The sequence below is a fragment of the Rhinopithecus bieti genome, unplaced genomic scaffold (assembly GCF_001698545.2).
Source record: "Rhinopithecus bieti isolate Rb0 unplaced genomic scaffold, ASM169854v2 scaffold_5387, whole genome shotgun sequence".
Lineage (NCBI taxonomy): Eukaryota > Metazoa > Chordata > Mammalia > Primates > Cercopithecidae > Rhinopithecus > Rhinopithecus bieti.
In genome coordinates, this window is record NW_016804806.1 from 435,750 (window position 1) to 460,214 (window position 24,465).

Genomic DNA, 24,465 nt, shown 5'->3' on the forward strand with positions numbered 1-24,465 from the left:
AAAAAAAAAAAAAAAAAAAAAAAAAAGTAATCCCATTCACATTAGCAGTGAAAAGAATAAAATACCTAGGAATACACCTACAGGGAGGTGAAAGATCTCTACAATTGTAATTACAGAACACTACTGAAAGAAATCAGTGATGACACAAATAAATAGAAAAACTTTCCATGCTCATGGTTAGGAAGAATCAATATTTAAAAAATGGTTATACTGCCTAAAGCAATTTACAGATTAAATGCTATTCTTATCAAGTTACCAATAACACTTTTCACAGAAGTAGAAAAAAATTATTCTAAAATTTATATGGAACCAAAAAGAGCTCAAATAGCCGAAGCAATTTGAAACAAAAAGAACAAAGCCAGAGGCATTATACTACCTGACTTTAAACTATACTACAAGGCTACATTAACTAAAATGGCACAGTGCTGCCTCAGAAACAGACACATAGACCAGAGGAACAGGTTAGAGAACCTAGAAATAAAGCTACAGATCTGCCACCATCTAATCTTTGACAAAGTTAACAATAACAAGCAATTGGGAAAGGACTCCATTCAATAAATGGTGCTAGGATAACTGGCTAGCCATATGCGTAAGGTTAAAACCAGACCCATTCCTTTTATCATACACAAAAATAAACTCAACATGAATTAAAGACTTAAACATACAACTTAAAACTATAAAAACCCTAGAAGAATATACAGGAAATACCATTCTGGGCATAGACCCTGGCAAAGATTTAATGATGAAGACTCCAAAAGTAATTGCAAAAACAAAAACAAAAACTGACAAGTTCAGTTAAACTAAAAAGCTTCAGGACAGCAAAAGAAACTATCGTCAGAGAAAACAGACAATGTGGAGTATGGGAGACAGTATTTGCCAACTATACATCAGAGAAAGATTTAATATCTGGAATATATAAGGAGCTTAAACAATTCAACAAACAAAAACCAAACAACCTCATTAAGAAATGGGCAGAGGACATTGTATTAGTCCATTCTCACATTGTATAAGAAATACTTGAGACTGGGTAATTTATAAAGAGAAGAGGTTTAATTGGCTCATGGTTTTGCAGGCTGTACAGGAAGCATGATGCTGTCATCTGCTCAGCTTCTGAGAAGGCCTCGGGAAACTTGGCAAAGACATGGGATCAACCTAAATGCCCATCAATGGTGGACTGGATAAAGAACATTTGGTACATGTACACTGTAGAATACTACACAGCCATAAAAAGAATATCATGGCCTTCACAGCAATATGGATGGAGGTGGAGACCATTATCCTAAGCAAATTAATGCGGGAACAGAAAACCAAATACTGCATGTTTACTCTTCTAAGTGTGAGCTAAACATTGAGTGTGCATGGACACAAAGAAGGGAACAATAGACACAAGGGACTACTGGAGGGTAGAGTGTGGAGGGTCAGAATCAAAAAACTACTCATCAGGTACTATGCTTGTTACCTGGATTACTTGATAATCTGTACACCAAACACCACAACACACAATTTACTCATGTAACAAATCTGCACATGTGCACCCTGAACCTAAGATACAAGGTGGAAAAAGCAAAGTGAAGAACAATATTTTATTTTTGTTTTGTAATAATGTGCTTTGAATAGTCTAGGTGTTTTTCTGTTGGTTTATGGATATATATATATATTTTTTTTCTTGTTTGTTTGTTTTTTTTAATTGAGACAGAGTCTCACTCTGCTGAACAGGCTTGAGTGCAGTCGCATGATCCTGGCTCACTGCAACCTCTGCCTCTCAGGTTCAAGTGATTCTCCTGCCTCAGCCTCCCAAGTAGCTGGAATTACAGGTGCCTGCCACCACATCTGGCTATTTTTGTACTATTAGTAGAGATAGGGTTTCATCATGTTGGCTATGCTGGTCTCAAACTCCTGACCTTGGGAGGCTGCCTGCCTCAGCCTCCCAAAGTGCTGGGATTACAGGAATGCATCACTGCACCAGATCACGGACCTACATTTTTGTTTAATCTTATACATAAGCAAAGATAATTATAGCAAGTTGCATCTTCAAGGAGAATGCCAACATCAGTCTCATTGAACCTCTTTGCATTAGTTTACTATCCTAAACTAAAAGAAGAGATTTATAGTTCACCCAAGTCAAAACATGGGCTTGATTTAAGGCGGCTTACATTGTATTGTACAAGTGAAATGCCAGAGTATTTTAATTTTATGTTTCTGTGGCCCAAGAGAATTAAAATAGGTATTAGGCCCTGAATCCCAGTGTCACTGTGAATGCCTGTGAATCATGTTAGAACCAATATCAACAAAGGCCTCTTCAGCTAAGACTTCCCAGTGTTAGAAAGACAAGAACAGTAGGATCTCTAAAGCCCTTATCATAATATCCTACACAGTAATGTCACTGCCAGAAACTCCTGCAGCCAGGTCACTAAGGCATTTAGAGTCATCACTAACACTGATCTCAAGTAGTGAAGCTGTGTGGAGACTACACCACTGCACCCACATAATACCAGAACCATTGCACTCTGCCCAACTGATGCCCTCCAGCCCATCATCAGGTGAAAGTTTTTCCCTATGAAAGTCATTCTCTAAAGTTTGGAAGAGGAAACTGTAACAGAAGATGCACAAGCATTGATGTGGGAATACCAGAAACACAACAACTCAAGGGAACGTGCTGCCACCAAGGGAACATGAAAATTTCCCAGTATCTGACCCCCAAATTTATAGAACTGTATGAATTTATTGAAAAGGAAATTAAATTAATGATCTTAAGAAAACCAAGAGAGACAAAATAGAATACAAATAGAAAATTCAATGAAATAAGCAAAATAATTCATGATCGGAATGACAACTTCAACAAAGAAATAGATATCATAAAAAAGAACCAGAAATCTTGGAGCCAAAGATTTCAATCAATTAAGCAAAAAAAAAAAAAAAAAAAAAAAAAAAAAAAAAAAAGCTTTAATAGTAGACTAGATAAAGCAGAAAAGAATCTGTGAACCTAAAATCAGTCTTTTGAAATGGCTTATTCACGGGAAGAAATGAAAAAAGAATGAAAAGGGGTGAAGACAGCCTATGAGATTTATGGGACATCATTAAGTGAAGAAGTATTGTATTATGTTATTTAAGAAGGAAAGTGACAGAGAAAGGGATTAACAGCTTATTTAATGAAATACATTCTGAAAAATTCTGAAAACTTAGTCAGTCTTGGGAGAGATATGGATATTCAGACCCCTAAAGCTTACAGATCCCAAAATAGATTAATCTAAAGAGGCACATTATAATTATATTATCAAAAGTCATAAACAGAATTTTAAACGCGACAAAGAAAAGCATCAAATTACATATAAGGGAATTTCTATGGACCATCAGCAGATTTCTCAGTAGAAGCCTTGCAGGCCAGGGGAGAATGGCATGGTGCTGAAAGGAATAAGAATAAAGTAAAAAACAAAACTGCTAGCCAGACATGCTGTCCTTCAGGATTTAAGGATAAATAAAGTATTTCACAAATAAACAAAAGCTGAAGGAATTCATTATCACTAGACCTGCCTTATAAGAAATATTTAAGGAAGTCCTTCAGGGAGAAACAAAGGAAAGATTATTACTAACATGAATACATACGAAGGTATAAAACTTTGTTCTAGAGGTAATGGTGATGCATAAATCATACATACACCTAGTATGAAGGTTAAAAGTCAATTAATTAATTAATAATAGCCAATATGTTGGTTAGAAGCACACAATGTAAAAAGATGCATATTTTGACATCAAAAACAAATTGTGTATCAGGAGGACCATAAAAATCTAGAGATTTTATATGCAACAGAAGTTAAGTTTTTATCAGCTTAGAAAAGTTCATTATATCTATAAGATTTTAACCAACCAACTTAGCTTCAAACTGCATTTTCAAAACTGTTTTTCTTTCTTTCCCCTTTTCTCCCCAGTCTCAGGACACAGCGTTGAGACAAATTACAAATGCATTTTCTAGAATGTGCTGTGAACCTCCATTCTCTTTCCCTTTCCCACTTTATCCTCCCATGCCTTATGCACATTTATTTACCTAAATGCTTGTCGAATGCACATCGTGCTCACTTATCTGGTCATGTATTTTTCTGAGAAGCTTCAGGACATGAATACTGACACAGAACAGACACCTCCAGAATTCTCTCCCCATGCAGGCCACCAAAAATTGTAACTGGCAAAGGGTCCAGCTGCTCACTGCTTATAGAAAGAAGCCAAAATAACAAGAGTGAGGTGTGATAAAAAGAGAGGAGACTTTATTATCCATGCTAGCAAGGGGAAGAGTGGAACATTTTTTGGAAGAATTCCACCCACTTTTCCCCTTGTTAGCACAGATAATTAAAATTCCTCTCTTTTTATCACACTTTGTTCTCATGATTTTGGTTTCTTTCTACAAGCGGCAAACAGTCAGAGCCTTTGCTAGTTGCAAGATGTTTTATGTAAACCTCATGGCAACCATAAAACAAAAATCTACAGCAGAGACACAAATGATAAAGAGAAAGGAATCAAAGCTTAGCACTACAGAAATTATCAAATAACAAAGGTAGACAACAAGAAAGGGGAAAAGGAACACAGAAGATACAAAATAACCAGAAGATAAATAAAATGGCAGAAGTAAGTTCTTACCTATTAATAATAACTTTGACTGTAAACAGATTTTGTTCTCTAACCAAAATCATGTAGTTGCTGAATGGATTAAACAAATTCCACTGAGGTGACCCACCTAAGCCTTAAGGTCACATATAGGCTGAAAGTAAAAAGATGGAAGAGGAACGTCCATGCAAATGGAATCCATAAGAGAGCAGTAGTGGCTATACTTACATCTGATAAAATAGACTTCAAGTCAAAAGCTGTCACAAGAGACACAGGTCATTCGTTAATGATAAAAGGGTCGTTCATTAAGATAACTCAACCACTGTAAATATGTATACACCCAATATTGGATGAGCTAAATATATAAAGCAAATTTTAATGAACATGAAAGGAGAAATAGATAGCAATACAATATGGTACTTCAAAATCCCACTTTCAACAATGAATAGATCAAACAGACAGAAAATTAATAAGGTGATACTGGACTTAAATTGAACTTTTGACAAAATTGCCCTAACAGGCATATACAGAACTTCACTTCCATCAGAAGCAGAGTCCTTATTTTCCTCTAGTGTACACAGAACATTCTCCAGGATAGACTACATGTTAGACCACAAAAAAGCCATAACAAACTTAATAAGATTGAAATAATATTTAGTATAATTATAGACCACAATGATATGAAACTATAAGTTAATAATAGGAGTAATCTTGTGTAGTTCACAAATATGTGGAAATTAAGCATCATGCTCTTGAACAATCAATGGGTCAAAGAAGAAATCAAAAGAACAATTTAAAAACATCTTGAGTAAAATGATAATGGAAACACAATATGCCAAAACTTGTGGGATGCATCAAAAGCAGTTCCAGGAGAAAAATTTGTAGCAGTAAATGCCTACATTTAGAAAGAAGAAAGACCCCAAATAAATATTCTAACATTACCCCTCAAGGAATGCAAAACAAATAAACAACTAACCAAAAATTAGCAGATGGAAATAATAAATATCAGAACAGCAATAAATCAAATAGAAAAGAGAAAAACCATAAAATAATTAATACAACTAAAGTTTGCTTTTTGAAGAACAACAACAAAATTTACAAACTCTTAATGAAAACACTCAAATAAATAAAATCAAAATAAAACTGAAGAAATTCTAACAGTCTTCTCAAAATAAAGAGGGTCATAAGGGAATATTATGAACAATTATATGCCAACAAATTGGATAAACTAGAGAAAATGGATAAATTCCTAGAAAAATATGAGCTACCAATATTGAGTCAATTAAAGTGATTTAAGAAGTAATCAAAACCCTTCCCACGAAGAAAAAGCCCAAGACTGGATGATTTTAGAGCTGAATTTAACCAAACATTCAAATAATAATTTATGTCAATATTTCTAAAACTCTTCTGAAAAATAAAGCTAGAAGTGTACTTCCAGACACGTTTTATGAGACCAACATTGTTCTAACACCTAAGTTAGACAAAGATATCACAAGAAAACTATGGTTGATTTTTCTGAGGAACATTCATGCAAAAATTCTTAGTAAAGTATTATCAAAACAAATCCAACAACACATGAAAAGATTATACATTGTGTTCATGTGAGATTTTTCCATGGCATGCAAAACTGGTTTAACATACATAAATCTATCAGTGTGATACATCACATTAACAGGATCATCCTAATTGACACAGAAAAAGCATTCAACAAAATCCAACATCCTTTCTTGATAAAAACCTTCAACAGTTTAGGTATAGAAGGAATGTTTATAATAATAAAGACTTTATGAAAAAACCACAGCTAACATTACAATCACTGGAGAGAACTGAAAGCTTTTCCACTAAGATCTGGTAAGTCAAGGATGCACACTCATGCCACTTCTATTCAACATAATACTGGAATACTAACAAGAACAATCAGACAAGAAAAAGAAATAAAATGTATCTAATTTGAAAAAGAAGAAATAAAATTATCTCTATTTGCAGATGATGTGGTCCTACATACAAAAAGCTCCAAAGATACCACAAAAAAGTTATTACTAATAAGTGAAATCACTAAATTGCAGAATACAAAATCAGCATACAAAAATCAGTGTCATTTTCATACAAAATAATGATCTAACTGAAAAGAAATCAAGAAAAACCTCATATGCAATAACATTGAAAAAATAAAATAAAATACCTTGGAATAGTTTTAACCAAAGAAGTGGAAAACTATATTGGTACTGTAAAACTATACATTAAAACTATAAAATATTGATGGAAGAAATGGAAGAAAACACAAATAAATGGAAAGATAGCCAATTGCTCATGGATTGGAGAATTTAATATTATTAAAATGTCCATGCTATCAAAAGCAATATACAGATTCAATGCAATCTCTATCAAAATCCAAATGGCATTTTTCACAGAAATAGAAAAATTATTCTAAAATATGTATGAAAACATAAAAGACCCCAAGAAGGCACAGCTATTCTGAGAAAGAAAAACAAAGTTGAAGGCATCACACTTCCTGATTTAAAAGTATGTTACAAAGCTATAGTAATTAAAGCAGTAGCTTACTGGCATGAAAATAAAAACATAGATCAGTGTGGCACAGGACAGAAAGCCCAGAAATAGATCCAAATATATATAGTCAACTAAGTCTTGACAAGCACACCAAAAAGCTACAATAGGGAATAGTAGTCTCTTTAATAAAAGGTATTGGTAAAACTGGGTTTCCAGATATAAAAGAAGGAAATTAGATCCTTAGCCTACATCATACACAAAAATCAACTCAAAATCGATAAAAGACCTAAATATAAGACCAGAAATGATAAAACTTCTAGAAGAGAACATAGGGGAAAAGTTTCTGGCTGTTGGGCTTGGCAATGGTTTTCTGTATATCATATCAAATGCTTAGGTCACAAAAGCAAAAATAAATAAATGGAATTACATGAAAATAAAAAGCTCTGCACAGCAAAGGAAATAGCTAACAAAAAGAAACAGCTGCCTATGAAGTGGGAAAAAATATTCACAACTCATATATCTGATAAGGGGTTAATATCCAAAATTTTATGAAGAACTCATACAGCTCAATTGTGGAAAAACAAATAACCTGATCAAAAAATGGGCAAAAGACCTGGATACAGATTTCTCCAACAAAGGCATAAAAATAGCCAACATGTATATAGAAAGGTGTTCAACATAATTAGTTATCAGGGTAATGCAAATGAAAACTGCTATGAGATGTCGCCTCATATCTATTAGATGCTATTATCAAAAAGTCAAAAGATAACAAATGTTGATAAAGGTGTAGAGTAAGGGAAACTCTTGTACTCTGTTCTTGGGAACGTAGATTGTTATAGCCATTTTAGAAAACAGTATGGAGGTTTCTAAAGAAATTAAAAATAGAACTACCATATGATCTAGCTATCCGTCTTCTGGGTGTATACTCAAAGGAAATGAAGTCACCACCTCATAAACATATTTGCATTCCCGTGTTCATTGTGGCATCATTCACAATAGCAAAGAGATAGAAACAACCTGTGTCTGTCGATGCACAAATGGATAAAGAAACTGTAGTACACATATATAATGGAATATCATTTTGTTCTAAAAAAGAGTAAGATTCTGACAGTTGCCACAACATAGATGAAGCTGGAGACACTACGTTGTTAAGTAAGTCGAAGAAAAATATTACATCATCTCATTTATATGTGGAATTTTAAAACAACAACAACAAAAAATACAGATATAGAGAAGAAAACCATAGTTTACAGGATTGGAAGAAGGGGGAAATGAACAGATATTCAGATAAACAGGTCAGAGGATATAAAGTAGCAGGTGTGTAAGATGAACAAGTCTAGATATCTGGTGTACAACATATAACTTTCCAACTTTAGCAACCACCATTATTAAAATTAAACAACCAAGAAAATGTACAAGCAAAAATGAAATTTCTTCATAAAGTTACCAATATTTCTTTCTAAAAAGCTCTTGGAGATACCCTATGTCTTATCTACTGCACAAATATGAGCTCATATTCAGAGCTAACACTCCGGTTAGAATGATAAAATGGCAAAGCCTGTATGTTTGGCTATCTTTGAGTTTGTGGTGGAGTTGCATATAAGCATTTCAAATATCCAGCTCTCATTACTAAATCTTTTTTTTATTCAGCTACCAATTATCACAACAGTAGTCAAATCAGACAAGTAAATAATATAAACCCATTTTGTGAAAAAATTAAAAATTATAATTTATACATGTTAGAAAAGTGTTACCTCTCTCTGTCTGTTTCCTATATTTTAAAGCAACAAGGGTTGTTTGAGTTTGTTTTTATCCCTCTGGTGCTTAGAATAAAAATTTTGGTTTAGGAAGAAGATTTTTACTAAACTGAGTCAGCAAGTTGAGGCTGATAATAGAGAAATGATTGCTATCTTGTTTGTATATGTATGACTCAAGGTTACACAGGTAAGCCTAAAGCTACATAAATATGAATGTGCCCAGCTCTGGAATGATTTTAAATCCCCGAACGATGTAGAAAGCAGGAAAGCAAATTAGAAGGATGACATTATTGCTAAGCAAATTTGAGGACAGGATACCGCTAAAGGGAAGTAAATTATATTCACTACCTAAAAAAACTTTTCCTTTTTTATTTAGCATTTTTTGAATTTAGAGATAGTCAGAGTATCTCTTCTGTGATACGCTTGATAAAAGATATTGAAAAGGGTTGTTATTGAAAACACCTAAAAATTTAAAGATGATATATATCTCTGTTAGGTTAGCCTTAGGAACATGAGAATTTTCACATATTATATCAAAACAATATTTATGGTTCCAAGTTTATGTCATTGCTTGAAAAAATATTTTCATATGAAGTAGAAGTAATTTAACAGGGAACTATGTGTACATTTATGTTTCAACTTTTATTGAGTTATACATACAGAAAAGAACATAAATCAGAATTTTAAAAGTTACAATTATTACAAAGTGAACACATCCATTGAACACATCCAGATCAAGAAATGGCACATAACCTGCATCCCAGAAGCCCTTTCTCTTGTCCTTTCTCAACCATGTCTCTTCCTGGCTTCCCAAAAATATGCCTTATCCTGACCTGTATCACTATATATTAGTTTTGCTTGTTTTTTTGAACTTGATATAAATGGACTCATACAGAATGTATTCTTTGCTACCTGGCTTCTTTCATTTAGTTAATGCCTTGAACTTCATCCAGAAAGTTGCACGTCAGAGTGGTTCTTGCATTTTGATTGCTGATTAGATCCCTCTTCATGAGTATTTCAGTTTATTTACCTATTTTTTAGTTGAAATAATTTTTAATGTTATTGTTTTAAGTTGGCAGATACAGTCATACATTTACTCTGTACAACATGATGTTCAATTCCAAAGTATAGATACATTGTGGAATGACTAAACCTAGCTAATTAACACATGCATTACCTTACATAGTTCTCATTTTTGTGGTAAGAACACTTTACATTTATTCTCTTAGCATTTTTCAGAAAGTATATTAACTTTAGTCATCATGTTTTACAACAGATCTCTTGGAGTTATTCCCCCATTTAACTGAAATTTTGTAGCCTTTGACCAATATCTACCAACTAACCTCTCCCCCTCCAACCACCATAACTGCTGGTAACCACCATTCTATTCTCTATCAGATCAGCAGTTGAATGCTTTTTTGGTTGTTTCTGATTTTTTGCCTCTTAGTACAGTTGCGGCGTTAATAATACATGTCTTTTGGTGTCCATACACGTATACTGCTGTTGAGTACATGTAACTAAAGTATAATGGCTACATTACAGGGTATGTCAAAGAGTTTTCCAAGGTTTTCACCAATTTACACACCCACTTGCAGTGTGTGATTGTTCTAGAGTTTCCATGTCTTCACCAGAAGATGGTATTTTCAGTATTTTAAATTTTGGCCATTCTGATTGTCATGTAGTGATATCTCATTATCATTTAATTTGCATGTCAAGGTTATTAAGAGGTTGATCACCTTTTAATAATTGTTTGGCCACTGAATAATCCTCTTTTATAACATGCTTATTCAAGTCTTTCGCAATTTTTATTTTCTCTTTCTTGTTAATTTGTAGGAGTTTTTCATACTTTATTTTGGATCCAAGTCCTTTACTGACTTATGTGTATTATAAACAATCTTCTCCAACTTCTGACTTAAATTTTCCTTTTACCATCACAATGGTGACTTCTGATAAAAAGATGTGCCTTCTTATCAATAGTTTTCTTTTTGATTACTGCTTTTCAAGTCTTATTTAAAACATAGGTGTTGTTCCTGTATTTCATTTTCTAGAAATTTTATTGTTCATTTTGCCTTTCATACTTACAACTATAATCTATCTGGAATAGATTTGTGTGTATGACATGAAGTAAGAGACTGAGTTTTATTTTTTCCTTATGTATATCCATTTGATCAATTTCTATTTTTAAATGGCCATGCTTTTCTAACTGCCGTGCAGCAACACCTTTGTTATGACAGTGCCCACAAATACCTGGTTTGTTTCTCAATTCTACTCTGTTCCATTGGCCTACTTGTCTGTATTCACATTACTCTTACATTGTCTTTATCACTATACATTTATAACAGATCTTTATCTACTATTAATATATCAAGCTTGTTCTTTTTCAAATTTGTTTTGAATATTCTTGGCCCATTTTATTTCTAAACAAATTTTACTATTAGCCTAGCAGTTTTAAACACACACATGTAAGGAGAGATAGAGAGTTTACAGATTGATACAGTGAAAATGTCCGTGTTAACACGTTTATCTCTTTGTTTATGTAGGATTTTAATTTCTCTCATTAATTATTTTTGACTTACTGTGTGAAAATCTTGCATATCTTTTTATATTTAAGAAATTTTACTTTTATGCTATGGTCAATGGTATTGTTTATATTGCATTATTTGGTCCTGATATAACAACACGTAACTGTTTTTGTATAGTAACCTACTTTCTGAAGATCTTCCCGAAGTTACTTATTCAATGTAGTAGTTTTAATGTATATATGTATGACTGTATTATGTACAGAGTCATGTAGTTTGAGAAAAGTATCTATTTTATTTCTTCTTTTATGCCGCTTATTTCTTTTTTTTAAACTTTATTCCTAGGATCCTCCAGTAAAGTATTTAATTGAATTGGTGGCAAAGTTCATTTTTGTCTCATCCAGATTATCAGGAAGAAAGCTCTCAATATTCATTGTTAAGAAAAATGATTTTAGCATTTTGTTATTAACATATAATTTGTTTGGAGAAAAGCTATCAAATTAACAAAGTTTCTATTTTTGGTGTTTGGGATTTTATCTATGTTTTTTCTTCATCTTCTGATAACCATATGACTTTTCCCCCTCTTATTATATTAGGAGTTAATGTGGTGAATTATAGTGACTGATTTTTTTAAGTGTCAAATCATTCTTACAATCTTGAAATAAATACATCTCGGTTAATACATTATGCTTTTTAAATATAGCTGAATTTAATTTGCTGACATTTTGTTGAAGATTTTTTTTAGTAGACCTTGTTTTTAGAGCAATTTTAGGTCACAGCAAAATCTCGTGGAAAGTTCAGAGCTTCCATATAGCTTATGTTTTCACGCATGCACAGCCTCCCCACCATGAACATCTCACATTAGGGTTCTATCTCCTTTAAAATTGATGAACCTAGATTGATACCTTATTATCATCCAGAATCCATAATTTAAATACATTTTCATTCTTGGTATTGAACATTCTATGAAGTTTAGCAGAAGTATTATGACATGTATCCATCACTATGGCATGGTTTTACCTGTCCTAAAAATCTTCTATGCTCTACCTGTTACCCCCCTTCCTTTCTATAGTTGGGGATTTCTTTAAAACCTAGGGTTTTAATCAAAATTGATCTCTTATTTTCCTTTCTTATACTCTCACTGGTTTTGGTTTCAGGGCTTTTCTTGTCTCATAAAATGGGGATGAAAGTCCTTTTCCCTACTATTATCTGGAAGATTTTATGTACAATTGATTTTATTTAAATGTTTTGAAGTATATAAAAATCAAATAAAACTCTCTGGGCCAGAAGTGACATTATGGGAAGGTTTTTAAGTTAGGAATTCAATTTCCTGTTGATGCAAACTGCTTCTTAAATCTGTGACTTGATATCTTTCACTTATTTTTGAAACTTTTTCATCTCTTCAAATACTTCTTCTACTTTATTTTCCCTTCTTAAACTTTGACACTTTAATAACACATATGTTAGAACTTTTTACCATATCACCTATATTTCATAGGCTCTATTTGATGATTTTTCTGCTTTTTTCACAGTTGCAGTTAGATGATTTTATTGTAACCTGTATTTTGGGTTTCAAATCCTCTCTCTAGTTGTATCTAAACTTTCATCGAGTTTATAATTTCTTAACATTTCTCGGTTTAAATATTATCATTTGATTATTATAATTTCCAGTTCTCTGCTAATATTCTACATATATTTCCTGAACATATTCATCTGAGTTTTATTGAAGTCTATGAGTGATAGCCAAAACACCTGATTTTATATGTTTTTCTAATGTCTCTTTTTTTCTCTTGAGTGTCTAATCATATGGTCTTGTCTTCCATTATATCACTGTTATAAGAAAATAGCTATTTTGGCCAGGCGCGGTGGCTCATGCCTGTAATCCTAGCACTTTGGGAGGCTGAGGCAAGTGGATCACTTGAGGTCAGGAGTTCAAGGCCAGCCTGGCCAATGTAGTGAAGCCCCATCTCTACTAAAATACAAAAATTACCTGGGCATAGTGGCGGGTGCCTGTAATCCCAGCCACTCGAGAGGCTGAGGCAGGAGAATGGCTGGAATCCAGGAGGCGAGGTCGCAGTGAGCTGAGATTTCACTCTTGCACTCCCGCCTGGGCGACAGAGCAAGACTCCACCTCAGGAAAAAAAAAAAAAAAAACGAATACAGAAAAAAGAAAATAGCTGTTTTGAGATACCGGATGTTTTCATATCCCCACAGAGTGATTCTCATTCTGACAGGCAATTGTCTTAAGGGAAGATCACTTCTATTCAATTAGGAATGGAGCTGATTTGAAGCTAGACTCCAATATTTGAGAGGCTTGGTTTCTTTCCAGTTTACCTCCATTATTAGGTATACCTCTTCAGGTGTGCAAACTGAATGCCTGGGTGTTTTATGTCACCTTTTTTCCATTGTGAATTTTAAATTTCGATTTTCCTTTCCCAAGAAATTATTATGACTGGATTTACCATTTAGTTTCAACGCCTGTCAGTCAGCCACATAGTTTCTGTTCAGTTTCTCAGCACTTCAATTACTGTTTCCAATTAACAAGTGTCCCAAGAAGAAAAGCAGTAAGACAAGCAGTCTTATGTCTCTACATTTTTTCTCTTTGGGCTTTTGATGTCTTAAGTGCTATTACCTTTGAGTTCTCTGATGTATTCAAAAGATACTTCATTTTTATATTTTTTCCAGTTTGTTTGGTTGTCCTTGAGAAAAAGAGAGAGATAAAGGGTTGTGCTTGAGAAAAAGAGAGATAGAGAGATGAGAGAGAGAGAGACATTGCTGGGCAAAATGCTAGTCAGCCATTGACAGAAGAGTCAAATACATGTGTAATATTAACACTAGCATCTTTACATTTTAAAAGTGAATTCTAATGGGGAGCAAATAGAAGAAAATTGAATGTAGGAAAAATGAAGATAACCATAGGGATATTGATGACAAAAAATAATGATAATCTGTCATGTGAACCAGAAGTCGATGAGGCATCACTGAAATAATCTATTTTAATTTAACATCTGTTGGCACAAGTGAAGAGTAATTTTTGCTTGTTTGGTAGTTTATGGACCTTGAAGGAAATATTCACTTTCAATTTTTTTTTTTGCCCTCACTTTATTCACTGAAAATTCTTCATCAGATTTGTCTTTAGCTTTTATTCATTTCTATTTTGACTAAAATTAATTTGACAGCATTATCATTTTTCCATTTCCCTTTTTGCTTAATTTTCAGCTTCATTTGAGTCTTGAGTTGTGTTCAGTTTTATATAAAATTAGGGAAAGGTGCATAGGTCTCATGCCCATTCGTTTTCTCTCCTCTCCTTTTTTTCCATTCTGGATATTATTATTTTGTTTAGTTTATAGTATTATAGATTTTAAAGTAGATAAACCTTTCCATGTGTTACCATCATCAAAAATTATCTAGACACTTAATAGTCAATAATAATCTAGGACAGCACTCCAATAAACTGATCTCTGCAATATGATAGGCATATGTGATTATTAAACTCTTGAATTGGATTAGTCTGAGAAATTTATTTTGTTCTTTTTTTTTTTTTTTTTTTTTTGGATTTTAACTAATTGAAATTTTAAGGGAGGCCAGGCAGACAGATCACAAGGTCAGGAGATGGAGACTCATCCTGGCTAACATGGTGAAACCCTGTCTCTACTAAAAATACAAAAAATTACCCAGGTGTTGTGGTGGGCACCTGTAGTCCCAGCCACTAGGGAAGCTGAGGCAGGAGAATGGCGTGAACCCGGGAGGCAGAGCTTGCAGTGAGCTGACATCATGCTACTGCACTCTGGCCTGGGCAACAGAGCGAGACTCCGTCTTAAAAAAAAAAAAAAAAAAACTTAAATGGCCACATGTGGCTAGTAGCTACTATATTGTACAGTCCGATCTAGAGCATATATAATTCACTTAGGTAAATTTACCATCCAGATGGCCCAGATTACTCTACAAAAATGTCTAATTTTAACTTTTTAAAATGCATGTTTACACAAGATATATTTATGAATTTTCCACTGTAGGCATTTATTCTTTTTTTTTATTAATAAAATAATGTCAAGTCATTAATGAAGAATTTAACTGTTGAAAAGGTTACTATTTTTTTCTTTTTTTTTTACAAAAGTTTCAAAGAAGTATCATACTTCTTTGAAACCATAAGAAGATACCTGATGCCTAGGACAACTATAAAATATAGATTTATACTAATATTTGTTGTTTCAATTATTATCATGGTTACAAAAAGAGCAAATCACTTAGTATAGTTTTGTTTACTAAAAGGAATTGAGAGTTAAATTGTATTTGATTAAATATTTATGAGATTTTATTGTTTCATCAGTTATATCTTGTTTCTAAATTTCAGTTAGATTTGTATTCTGTTTATGTTCATTAGTATTATACAATTAGCAGTCTGTAATTGATAAAATTTTAACAATAACTTTTTTATAGTTTGAGGAATTTTAATACAAAAATAAATGGATAGTTTCTGGCATATTTAGCAAAAGAAGTCATCCGTATTACTTTGACATTTTCTAAACCACTAATGATCTCACTATTTTCCTTTGCATTCAATACATAGTAAAGTGATTTTAATGGAAATGGAAGGGATTTTTCTGACTTTCAGAGAAGAAGCCACTTTTATCATCCATTGTGGAATATTGTACCTTTCAATTTATTAGTGCCAGCATGACGATTGCTATAATAATGATATTAAAATAGCAGTAAACAAGTTTAGGAACAAAAACAATAGGAATATACTACAAAAACATAATAATAAATACTATGTTTTAAAATATATAATAGTCAAATTTGCCATCAAATAAGAGCTCAGTGGTAATGCATGGTTTATTATTATAATCAATTACTTAGATTAATTGTAGTGTATGTGGTGGAGGATGGGGGATAGCCAAAAAATATTACAACTTGCAAAAATGCTGGTAATGTCAAGATATCAGCTGTCCCTTGGTTTGCTAAAAATTCTATATTTTAATTTTTTAATTGACAATGTTGTACATTACGTTTTCAATAGTGAATATTTTTGAAATTCTCAATCTCTAGTTTCATATATAAGCCAAAGACATGGGCATTTGAACCATCTAGAGTTCTTTAAACTAATTTATGGCTTAACAGGCTTTGGAAATGTGGTATTAATACCTATAACATTATTCGTTTTGGCTGCTCTTTTCCTACACTGCTGGGATCAGCCAAACCTATCATTTTATAAATTTTAATGTGTTATCTAAATGCGTAATGTATTTCATCACAGGAGTTTTCTAAAATATCAGAAAAGTGTTTGAATAACATATGATTAAAAACATGACCCTATCTTTCAGTCCTAAGATTATCAACATTATGGCCTTTATATTTTCATTTTGTCTTGTTTTACTTAGCATTTAAAGTTATAGGTGTATCTACCTCATTTTATTATTATTATTAGTTTTAGACAGTAACCGGCTTAATTCATTTTATTTTCTTGTATAAAACCCTATGTTGTAGCCACAGCTGGAGCTTGGGTCCGCTGCATGGAGACTCTGGTGTGGGTCTTGACAAGGTGGTCAGTGAATTCCTGATAGGGAGACTTGGTAAATACAGTTTCCTTCCAGAGGTCAGAGGTCAGGTAGCTGTAGGTCTTAGAGGTGGCATCAAAGCTGGCCTTGGCGAAGTTGCCCAGGGTGGCAGTGCAGCCCCGGGCTAAGGTGTAGCAGTCATGGATACCAGCCATCATGAGCAGCTTCTTGGGCACAGGCGGCTGAGATGATGCCAGTGCCCCTGGGTTGCAGGGATGAGGCGCACCAGCACAGAGCCGCAAGCGGCCTGTCACCTTGCAAGGGAAAGGACGGTGTGGGGCTTGCCGATCTTGTTCCCCCAGTAGCCTCTGCGCACGGGGACAGTGGAAAGTTTGGCCAGGATGACGACCCCACGGATGGCCGTGGCCACCTCCTTGATGCGCTTAACTCCCAGGCCAACGTGGCCATTGTAGTACCCCGATGCAACAACGCCTTGAACCTGGTTCGCTGGCCAGCACGGGTCTGCTTCTGCCACGGACATAATCCTTCAAAACCTTGTCTTTGAGAGAGGCCCCCAAGAAAAAGTCAATGATCTCAGATTCCTTAATGGGTAGGTAGATCTCCTCCAAGGACTTGATCTTCATGTCCTTGACCAAGCGGCCTAGCTTGGTGACGGGCATCCACTCCTTATCCTCGTCCTTGCCTCCGTGAGCTCCGCGGCCTCGGCCCCGGCCCCGTCCACGGCCGCGACCCCGGCCCAGGATGCCACTGCCAAAACCTCCGCGGAAGCCACCGCGGTTCCCCATCCCAGGGCCACCAGGGCCTCCGGGCCCCCCCGCTGCACCGGCGTTATCCGCCATTTGGTGTTTTCTCGGAGAAGTCAACCTCATTTTAAACATTAAAACTTTACACTAATCTTTATTATACTTTAACCTACTTTAATAATTTAATGTTTAAACAATTTTTTCATTCTGCTATAACAATTGTCTCATATGAGGTCATTTTGATCATCAAATTTTAATCTCAAATTACAAATACATACATTTGATTACTTAAATTTTATCTCAAATTGCAAATGTATATGTAGTTTGTCAAAAAATTGTGTGCTTTTTTTTTTTTTCCTAGTCTCTGCATCTTATTCATTCTCTTCCTTGCTCTTCCATTTTCACCCTTACTTTTTATCCCCCTTCCTTGTTCTCAAACGCTTAAAGATTACCCTAGCAGCATTGCATACTGTTAGTGGGTACTCACAAAAATTATTCAAATAATTTCTTAACAAAGACTAGTAATAGGTTATTCTCCTATCTGAAATTTAAAATAATGCTTCTGTGTCTCTATCAGGACATGTAAATTTTACCTTTGGCATTTATTGTGCTAAAGAACTGCTCCTAGATAATTTTGAATATGCAGTTGAGAAATATACAAGTGGGTAGCTACTCAAATATTATTTTTGACACTGGATTGTACCATTATGTGAAGTCCTATAACAATGCCTAATTATTAAACCAATCATACTTTAAATTTTGGAAATCTGTTGAGATAACAGTTTACTTATAAAACATTAAGTAATAGATTGTCTTAACTGCATTCCGTGACACTTGCATACCCACACATGTGCATGCATACAGATCCATGTCAGAATATATTATCAGCATAATGATTTGAGCAGGAATTGAATACATAGTATTGAATTACAATTTTTCTTCATCCAGGCCAGTGTAAGAATTCTGTTGCTTCTTCGGAAAGTCATGGTCTGCCTCTACACTGTCCCATATGGTAGCCTCTGGCCTCATGTGGTTATTGAACTCTTGAAATACCCTCACGTGGCTATTGAGCTCTTGAAATGTGGCAAACCCAATTTGAGATTTGGTATTAAAAAAAGACTGGAAGATCTCACGAGTAATTTTCATATTCATTGCATGTTGAAATAATAACATTTGAGATATATGTATTTTAACAAAATGTATTATTAGAGCTAATTTGACCTTCTTCTTTTTTCTCTGAATGTGGCTACTAGAAAATTTTAAACTAGATATATTTCTTGGATTTGTAGCTCACATTATATTTCCATTGAACCATACCAATTGTATTAGCCCATTTTGCATTGTTGTAAGGAATACCTGAGGCTGGATAATTTATAAAGAAAAGAGATTTATTTCAGCTCATGGGTCTGCAGACTGTACAAGAAGCACAGTGCCACATCTGCTTCTGGTGAGCCCTCAGAAAGCTTACATTCATGGTAGAAGACTCAGGGAGAGCAGGCATCTCACATAGCAAGAGAAGAAGCAAGAGGGAGGAGACGAGCTGCCTGGCTTTTTAAACCAGCTATCATGTGAACAAGTAGAGTAAGTGAGAACTTGCTTATTACCATGGGGAGGACACCAAGACTCTCCACTAGGCCCCACCTTCAACACTGGGCGGCGGGGGGGTGTCACATTTCATCATGAGATTTGGAGGGAACAGATATCCTAACTATATCACCAATTTAGTTCATCCTCATGGCTCCAACTACATTATTGTAAAAAAAAAGTAATAAGATAATTTTACTCTCTGAATATCTTTATATTAGCAGATGATTTTTTTTTCTTTTCTCAGAAAACGAGTGTGGATCTAGTAATAGCACATTGGATGTTTTATCACAATTTAACTAAAACCTCTTCTGACACCCTTATAGATATAAAGGTATCATCTTCTACAGATGAAAATTACCATGAATAATTCTAGGTGATTGCACTTCACATATAGACATCATTTATCAGTGATTCATTTATACTCAAAAATTAATTATAGTGTATTTTCAATAGCTGTTTATAACTTCTGTTTTCTGTAGAATAATTAAACTGTTACTTTTTTCTCACTACTGTGGTCAAATGCACCTTCAGGGCCAAGATTATCTATAAAAATTAGGGAAGATGTTAAAGTAAAATTGGTAACATGAGAACTTGACAATTTTGTTTGTTTTGTGGCCCATCTTCTATTGAAGTTCATGCTCTCTCTTTGTAATACCATCTCCCCACTCTTCAGACCTCCCTTTAGCCTATTTAATCAACAAGTCACAGACTTTCTTTTTACTCTCCACTGCTGTGATCCTTGAGTGATTTTTAATACTATCTTGAAGAGAATCCTTCTATCAAAATACTCTTACTTCCCTCTGTGTCTTCCACTGTTAGACTTCAGCTACCATAAATACTATCATCCTTCAGAACAAACAGGTTTTCAAGATCTCTAAGTTTGAAATTGCCTTCTGTCTATAATACCCTGTTTTTCTCACCTTGCTTTCATTTTCATCAAACTTTTTCTTATGTGACTTCTAGTCATTTACCTCACTATTTTTCCTTGTAGTTTTCTTTTATTCTGGTTATTGCTGCCTTGCTTCCTATAATTCCTGCCTATTCTAGAGTTTCCAGACAGCTTTTCCAGCATTGATTTCCCACCCCTTGTATCACACCCCAATCTGTGCTACCCCTGGTTAGCCTCCCAGGTCACTGATTGAGTCCATAAAAAACAACTGGCTGTTCTCAAGTCTTTTCACATTTATGTTGTGCACTGAAAATATCCTAGAATAGTAATTCCAGAATTTTGCTCTCCTTAGGTCACTGTTTTTTCTCAATTTCCACACTCTTAGAAACCAACATGCCTCCTCTTTTACTTAGAAGAATAAGTCAAACCGGTGTTAATTTTGCTAACTCCCCACCTCTGCCCTTTATCATTCTGAGCATCTACAAGTGTTTAAATACCTAAAAATTCATGTACTTTGATTGGTCTCGGAGTTATAAGGATACATGTTCCTAAGGAGCTCATAGTGTAGTGTGGGAAATAGACAAAAAAAAAAAAAAAAAAATTCTAGAATGAGATACATGTTTATAGCAAAGACAGAAACAGAATGTTATTGGAATATAGGAGTGGAAGTATTTGAATCTCCATGAATCTTTATGAAATGATATGGAAAATTAAGGGAATAGTAAAATATACTACATTGTTCACGATCAGTAGACAGGTTTTTGTTTGTCAACTGTTTGTGTTTTACTTTGATGATAAATAAATTAACTCTACACAAACACACACACACACTTTATATATATATATATATGTGTGTGTGTGTGTATATATATATACGTGTATATATATATATATACGTATATATATATACACACACATACAGGTCATGAGGGCGTTTGAAAATGGGGAAAAAAAAAAAATCAAAGCACCCATGCTCTCAATGAACCACTAATTGGGTCAACACAATTGTATTTTCTATTTCATTTTCCATTCTGCAGTATGGTGCTTTCTGCCAAAAATGCTTATTCTTCTTCATCTATTAGCACTCTTGTATTCCTTTTGACTGAAGAACTTTTTTGACTTCCAAGGCCACAATGGCATTTACTTCTTCACTAGCTATTTCTCCTATGTATGTCCTTGGAATAAGAAAAATATATACTTGAAATTAAAGTAATTTTTATCAGATGAACTCACAAGAAGGAAAAAATTCATATTTATAAGAATATTTGCTGCCTTAGCCGATACTTATGTATGTATTTTTTGTGTATTCCCTTACTTGGAATTCAGCAAATTTGGAGCTAAAATTAGCCGGGACAACGTTAAGGTGAAATATATTTTATCTTTGATCATTAGATCAACATGATAGACTGATTACAGAGATCAACTCAATTGCTCTTTTAAAAACTGAAAAGTGCTAGCTGTGAATTCTGCTTTGGAAGTACCTCCCTCCAATTCTGTGATGTGTGTTTGGTTACATTTGAGCCCAAACAAGAAATGACTCTCATCATTATACAGTCTGATGTATTGGTTATATGGCTATATTCCTCTGACATAATGAGTGTGATTAAACAATGTTTTTAAAATGTAAATACAATTATTTTGATTTATTTTCTAGGAATAATTTGAATTCACTGTCTCATATTCAGGTTCAAAACATTATTTGTGGCTGGAGAACGATGTGATGTAGAGACCCTGGAATGGTCCAAAAATGTCTTCAGAGTACCCGTCTTAGACCATTGGTGGCAAACTGGTGAGCATTTTCCTAGCATGCACATAAATATTAAAGAGATGATCCAAAATGCTGCAAGGATTGGAGGAAACTTTTGAGCGATGACCAGCAGATCAGACACAAACTCAGGATTCGAGTGGTTCAGGTTTCAGTAAAAATAAGCAATTTTAAATTGTTATTAATAATGTCTTCATAAGTGACATTGATGCCACCATTCTCTTGGTCCCTAGGTATAAAGCACTAAAGACCTCTTTATCTTCTCTTCTTTGTCTCTTATATCTGGTAAGTTACTAAGTCTCAGATTTTCCTTTGAAGTGTCTGTTGGGTTCATTCCACCTTCAGTATTCCCCTTACCTTTGAGCTCTGGCAGCTGCATCATCCTCTGTCCTGATTTAAAGTTTCCTAATCACTCATCTCTGTTCTTTCTGCTTTTTGATACACCCTGCACACTGCTCCCAGAGTCCTTTTATGAAGCCCTGTTCCTCTCATAGGACTCTCTGGCCACCTTCTTGTGTTCTATAATATCTAATATATTCTGCCATATATTCTGCCTAGCATTAAACGCAGATACATTTATTTTTCTTCAAAACAGTTGTCATTATATATGTAATTTATTCATTTAATTTATTTTGTTTATTCTCTTTAGTCCTCCCACTAAGTGTTCCCTGGGAAACAAATTTTCATATTAAATGGATCAACGATAAACTTTGGAATAAGCAGACAACCACCACAACAGTAACTCTTTCTGCTTCTTCTTTTGAGGGGTGGCTATATATATGAGAGCAGGTACATTGTCTAGAAGCCATTTACCTCCTCACCAGGTATAGAGATTTAAAAAAATTGACCCATTGAAAGCAGCTATGAGACATGGGAGCCCTACAACCTTCAAATGTACATATTTTAGTTCAGTCCCGCTTAGTTTAATGAACTAGATCAACCTTTCTGCATACATGTTTTCAGTATTCTCACCTTCTCTGCATCTAGGGCAGAATATCAAATTTGGGTTAAAAATTAGTAAGAATACTTTGCAAAAAATTAGCTCTGATTGTAAAAATGATTTTCACGTAAACGATTAACTGAATGACTAAACCTCAAATTCAGTGTTTGATAATTCAGAAATGTTTGATTCTGAGAAATTATACTTTTTATATTATGTCCTCGACTATTGTTCTTTAAAAATGTGTTTTCTGGCTGGGCAAGGTAGCTCACGCCTATAATTCCTGCACTTTGGGAGGCCAAAACGGGCAGACCACTTGAGGTCAGGAGTTCGAGACCAGCCTGGTCAACATGGTGAAGCCCCATCTCTACTTAAAATACAAAAAATTTGCCGGGCGTAATGGAGCATGCCTGTAATCTCAGCTACCCGGGAGGCTGAGAATTGCTTGAACCCGGGAGGCGGAGGGTGCAGTGAGCTGAGATCCTATCATTGCACTCCAGTCTGGGCAACAGAGCAAGACTCTGTCTCAAAAACACAAAAAAGAGAGAAAAAATGTTTTCTACATCCTTTGTAATGTGAAATATAAAATGAATAATCAGAGCAGAGGACACTTTCCTTACATAAGATGAAAATCAGAAAGCAACTTTCTATTCCCTCCAGTTTTATTTACTAAGGGGAAAATTACATATTTAAACTCAGATTTGTAACTCCTTAGAAAATACAAAGTATAAGAATGAATTTCAAGAACAATCAATGCTATGTGTAGAAATACATAAAAACAAGTGAAGAATTATTGCATCTGCAAGAATGTTTACAGTATTTATGTATCCCCTATTAGCCAGGAAAATTTTAACAGTTATTTTCTTGGTCATGAACTGGAAAATGTTTTGTCATCTTTCAGATAATTTCTCTTATCTGGTCAAAATGGGGGCATTACTTCCCACACAAACATAACCTGACACAAACGCTTGCAGAAGAGTTCTGTTTTTCCCTCTTCAAGGTGACTGTGCCAAAACTCACTGAAGAAAACTAGCACATTCACAAATAAAATTATAAAATTATTTTACTTTTTCTTATAGACACCTTTGTACATAATAGCCTGTGTGGATGTATGTAGTTAGTGTATTCAGGCTTACAAAAAAGCTCACTGAAGCCTGTGACAGAAGCATATGAGGTCCCTGGAGGGTACTGAGTTCCATGAGAATTTGCAATTTTTCTTTAATGTATTGTTCCAAGGGAATTAATAGCCACATGTGTCAATGTGCTGTCACTGTAATCAGGTTGGAGTGACTGTTAATTGCCATGGAAAACATGTGGATTTTACTAATAAAATGACTGATTCTTTCCTTTTCCATTATCCTCACCCCGTTTGATTTTACAACTTTTGTTTGGTATTCTGTCCTATTGAACTACACAGATACATGTGGATGGGTAGATAGGTAGCTAGTAGCTAGATTGCTAGATTGTTTTGTCCTTTGTAAAATAATTTCATTACAGGTGATGAAGAGGTCGGCTACCAACAGGAAACTAGTTAGGATCTCTATTCATTTGCATAGAAAAAATTCAATTTATCATTTTTAAAGTTGTGTGTTGTGATAAGTAGTTATAAAACAATACTGAAGGTCTGGGCGTGGTAGTTCAA

At 34.3% G+C, this 24,465-nt stretch overlaps 1 protein-coding gene and 1 pseudogene across 2 annotated transcripts in view; one reads left to right on the forward strand and one right to left on the reverse strand.

Moving 5' to 3' along the window:
- The window catches only part of ACSS3 (acyl-CoA synthetase short chain family member 3), a 184,372-nt gene that overhangs the window by 103,883 nt on the left and 56,024 nt on the right, over nucleotides 1-24,465 (forward strand). The window contains 1 exon segment of the mRNA XM_017870447.1: nucleotides 21,804-21,907. Coding sequence (XP_017725936.1) covers nucleotides 21,804-21,907 — 104 coding nt within the window.
- LOC108528589 (40S ribosomal protein S2 pseudogene) lies at nucleotides 16,857-17,752 on the reverse strand (annotated as a pseudogene). The gene has a single exon (XR_001885218.1). The product of XR_001885218.1 is annotated as a 40S ribosomal protein S2 pseudogene (transcript).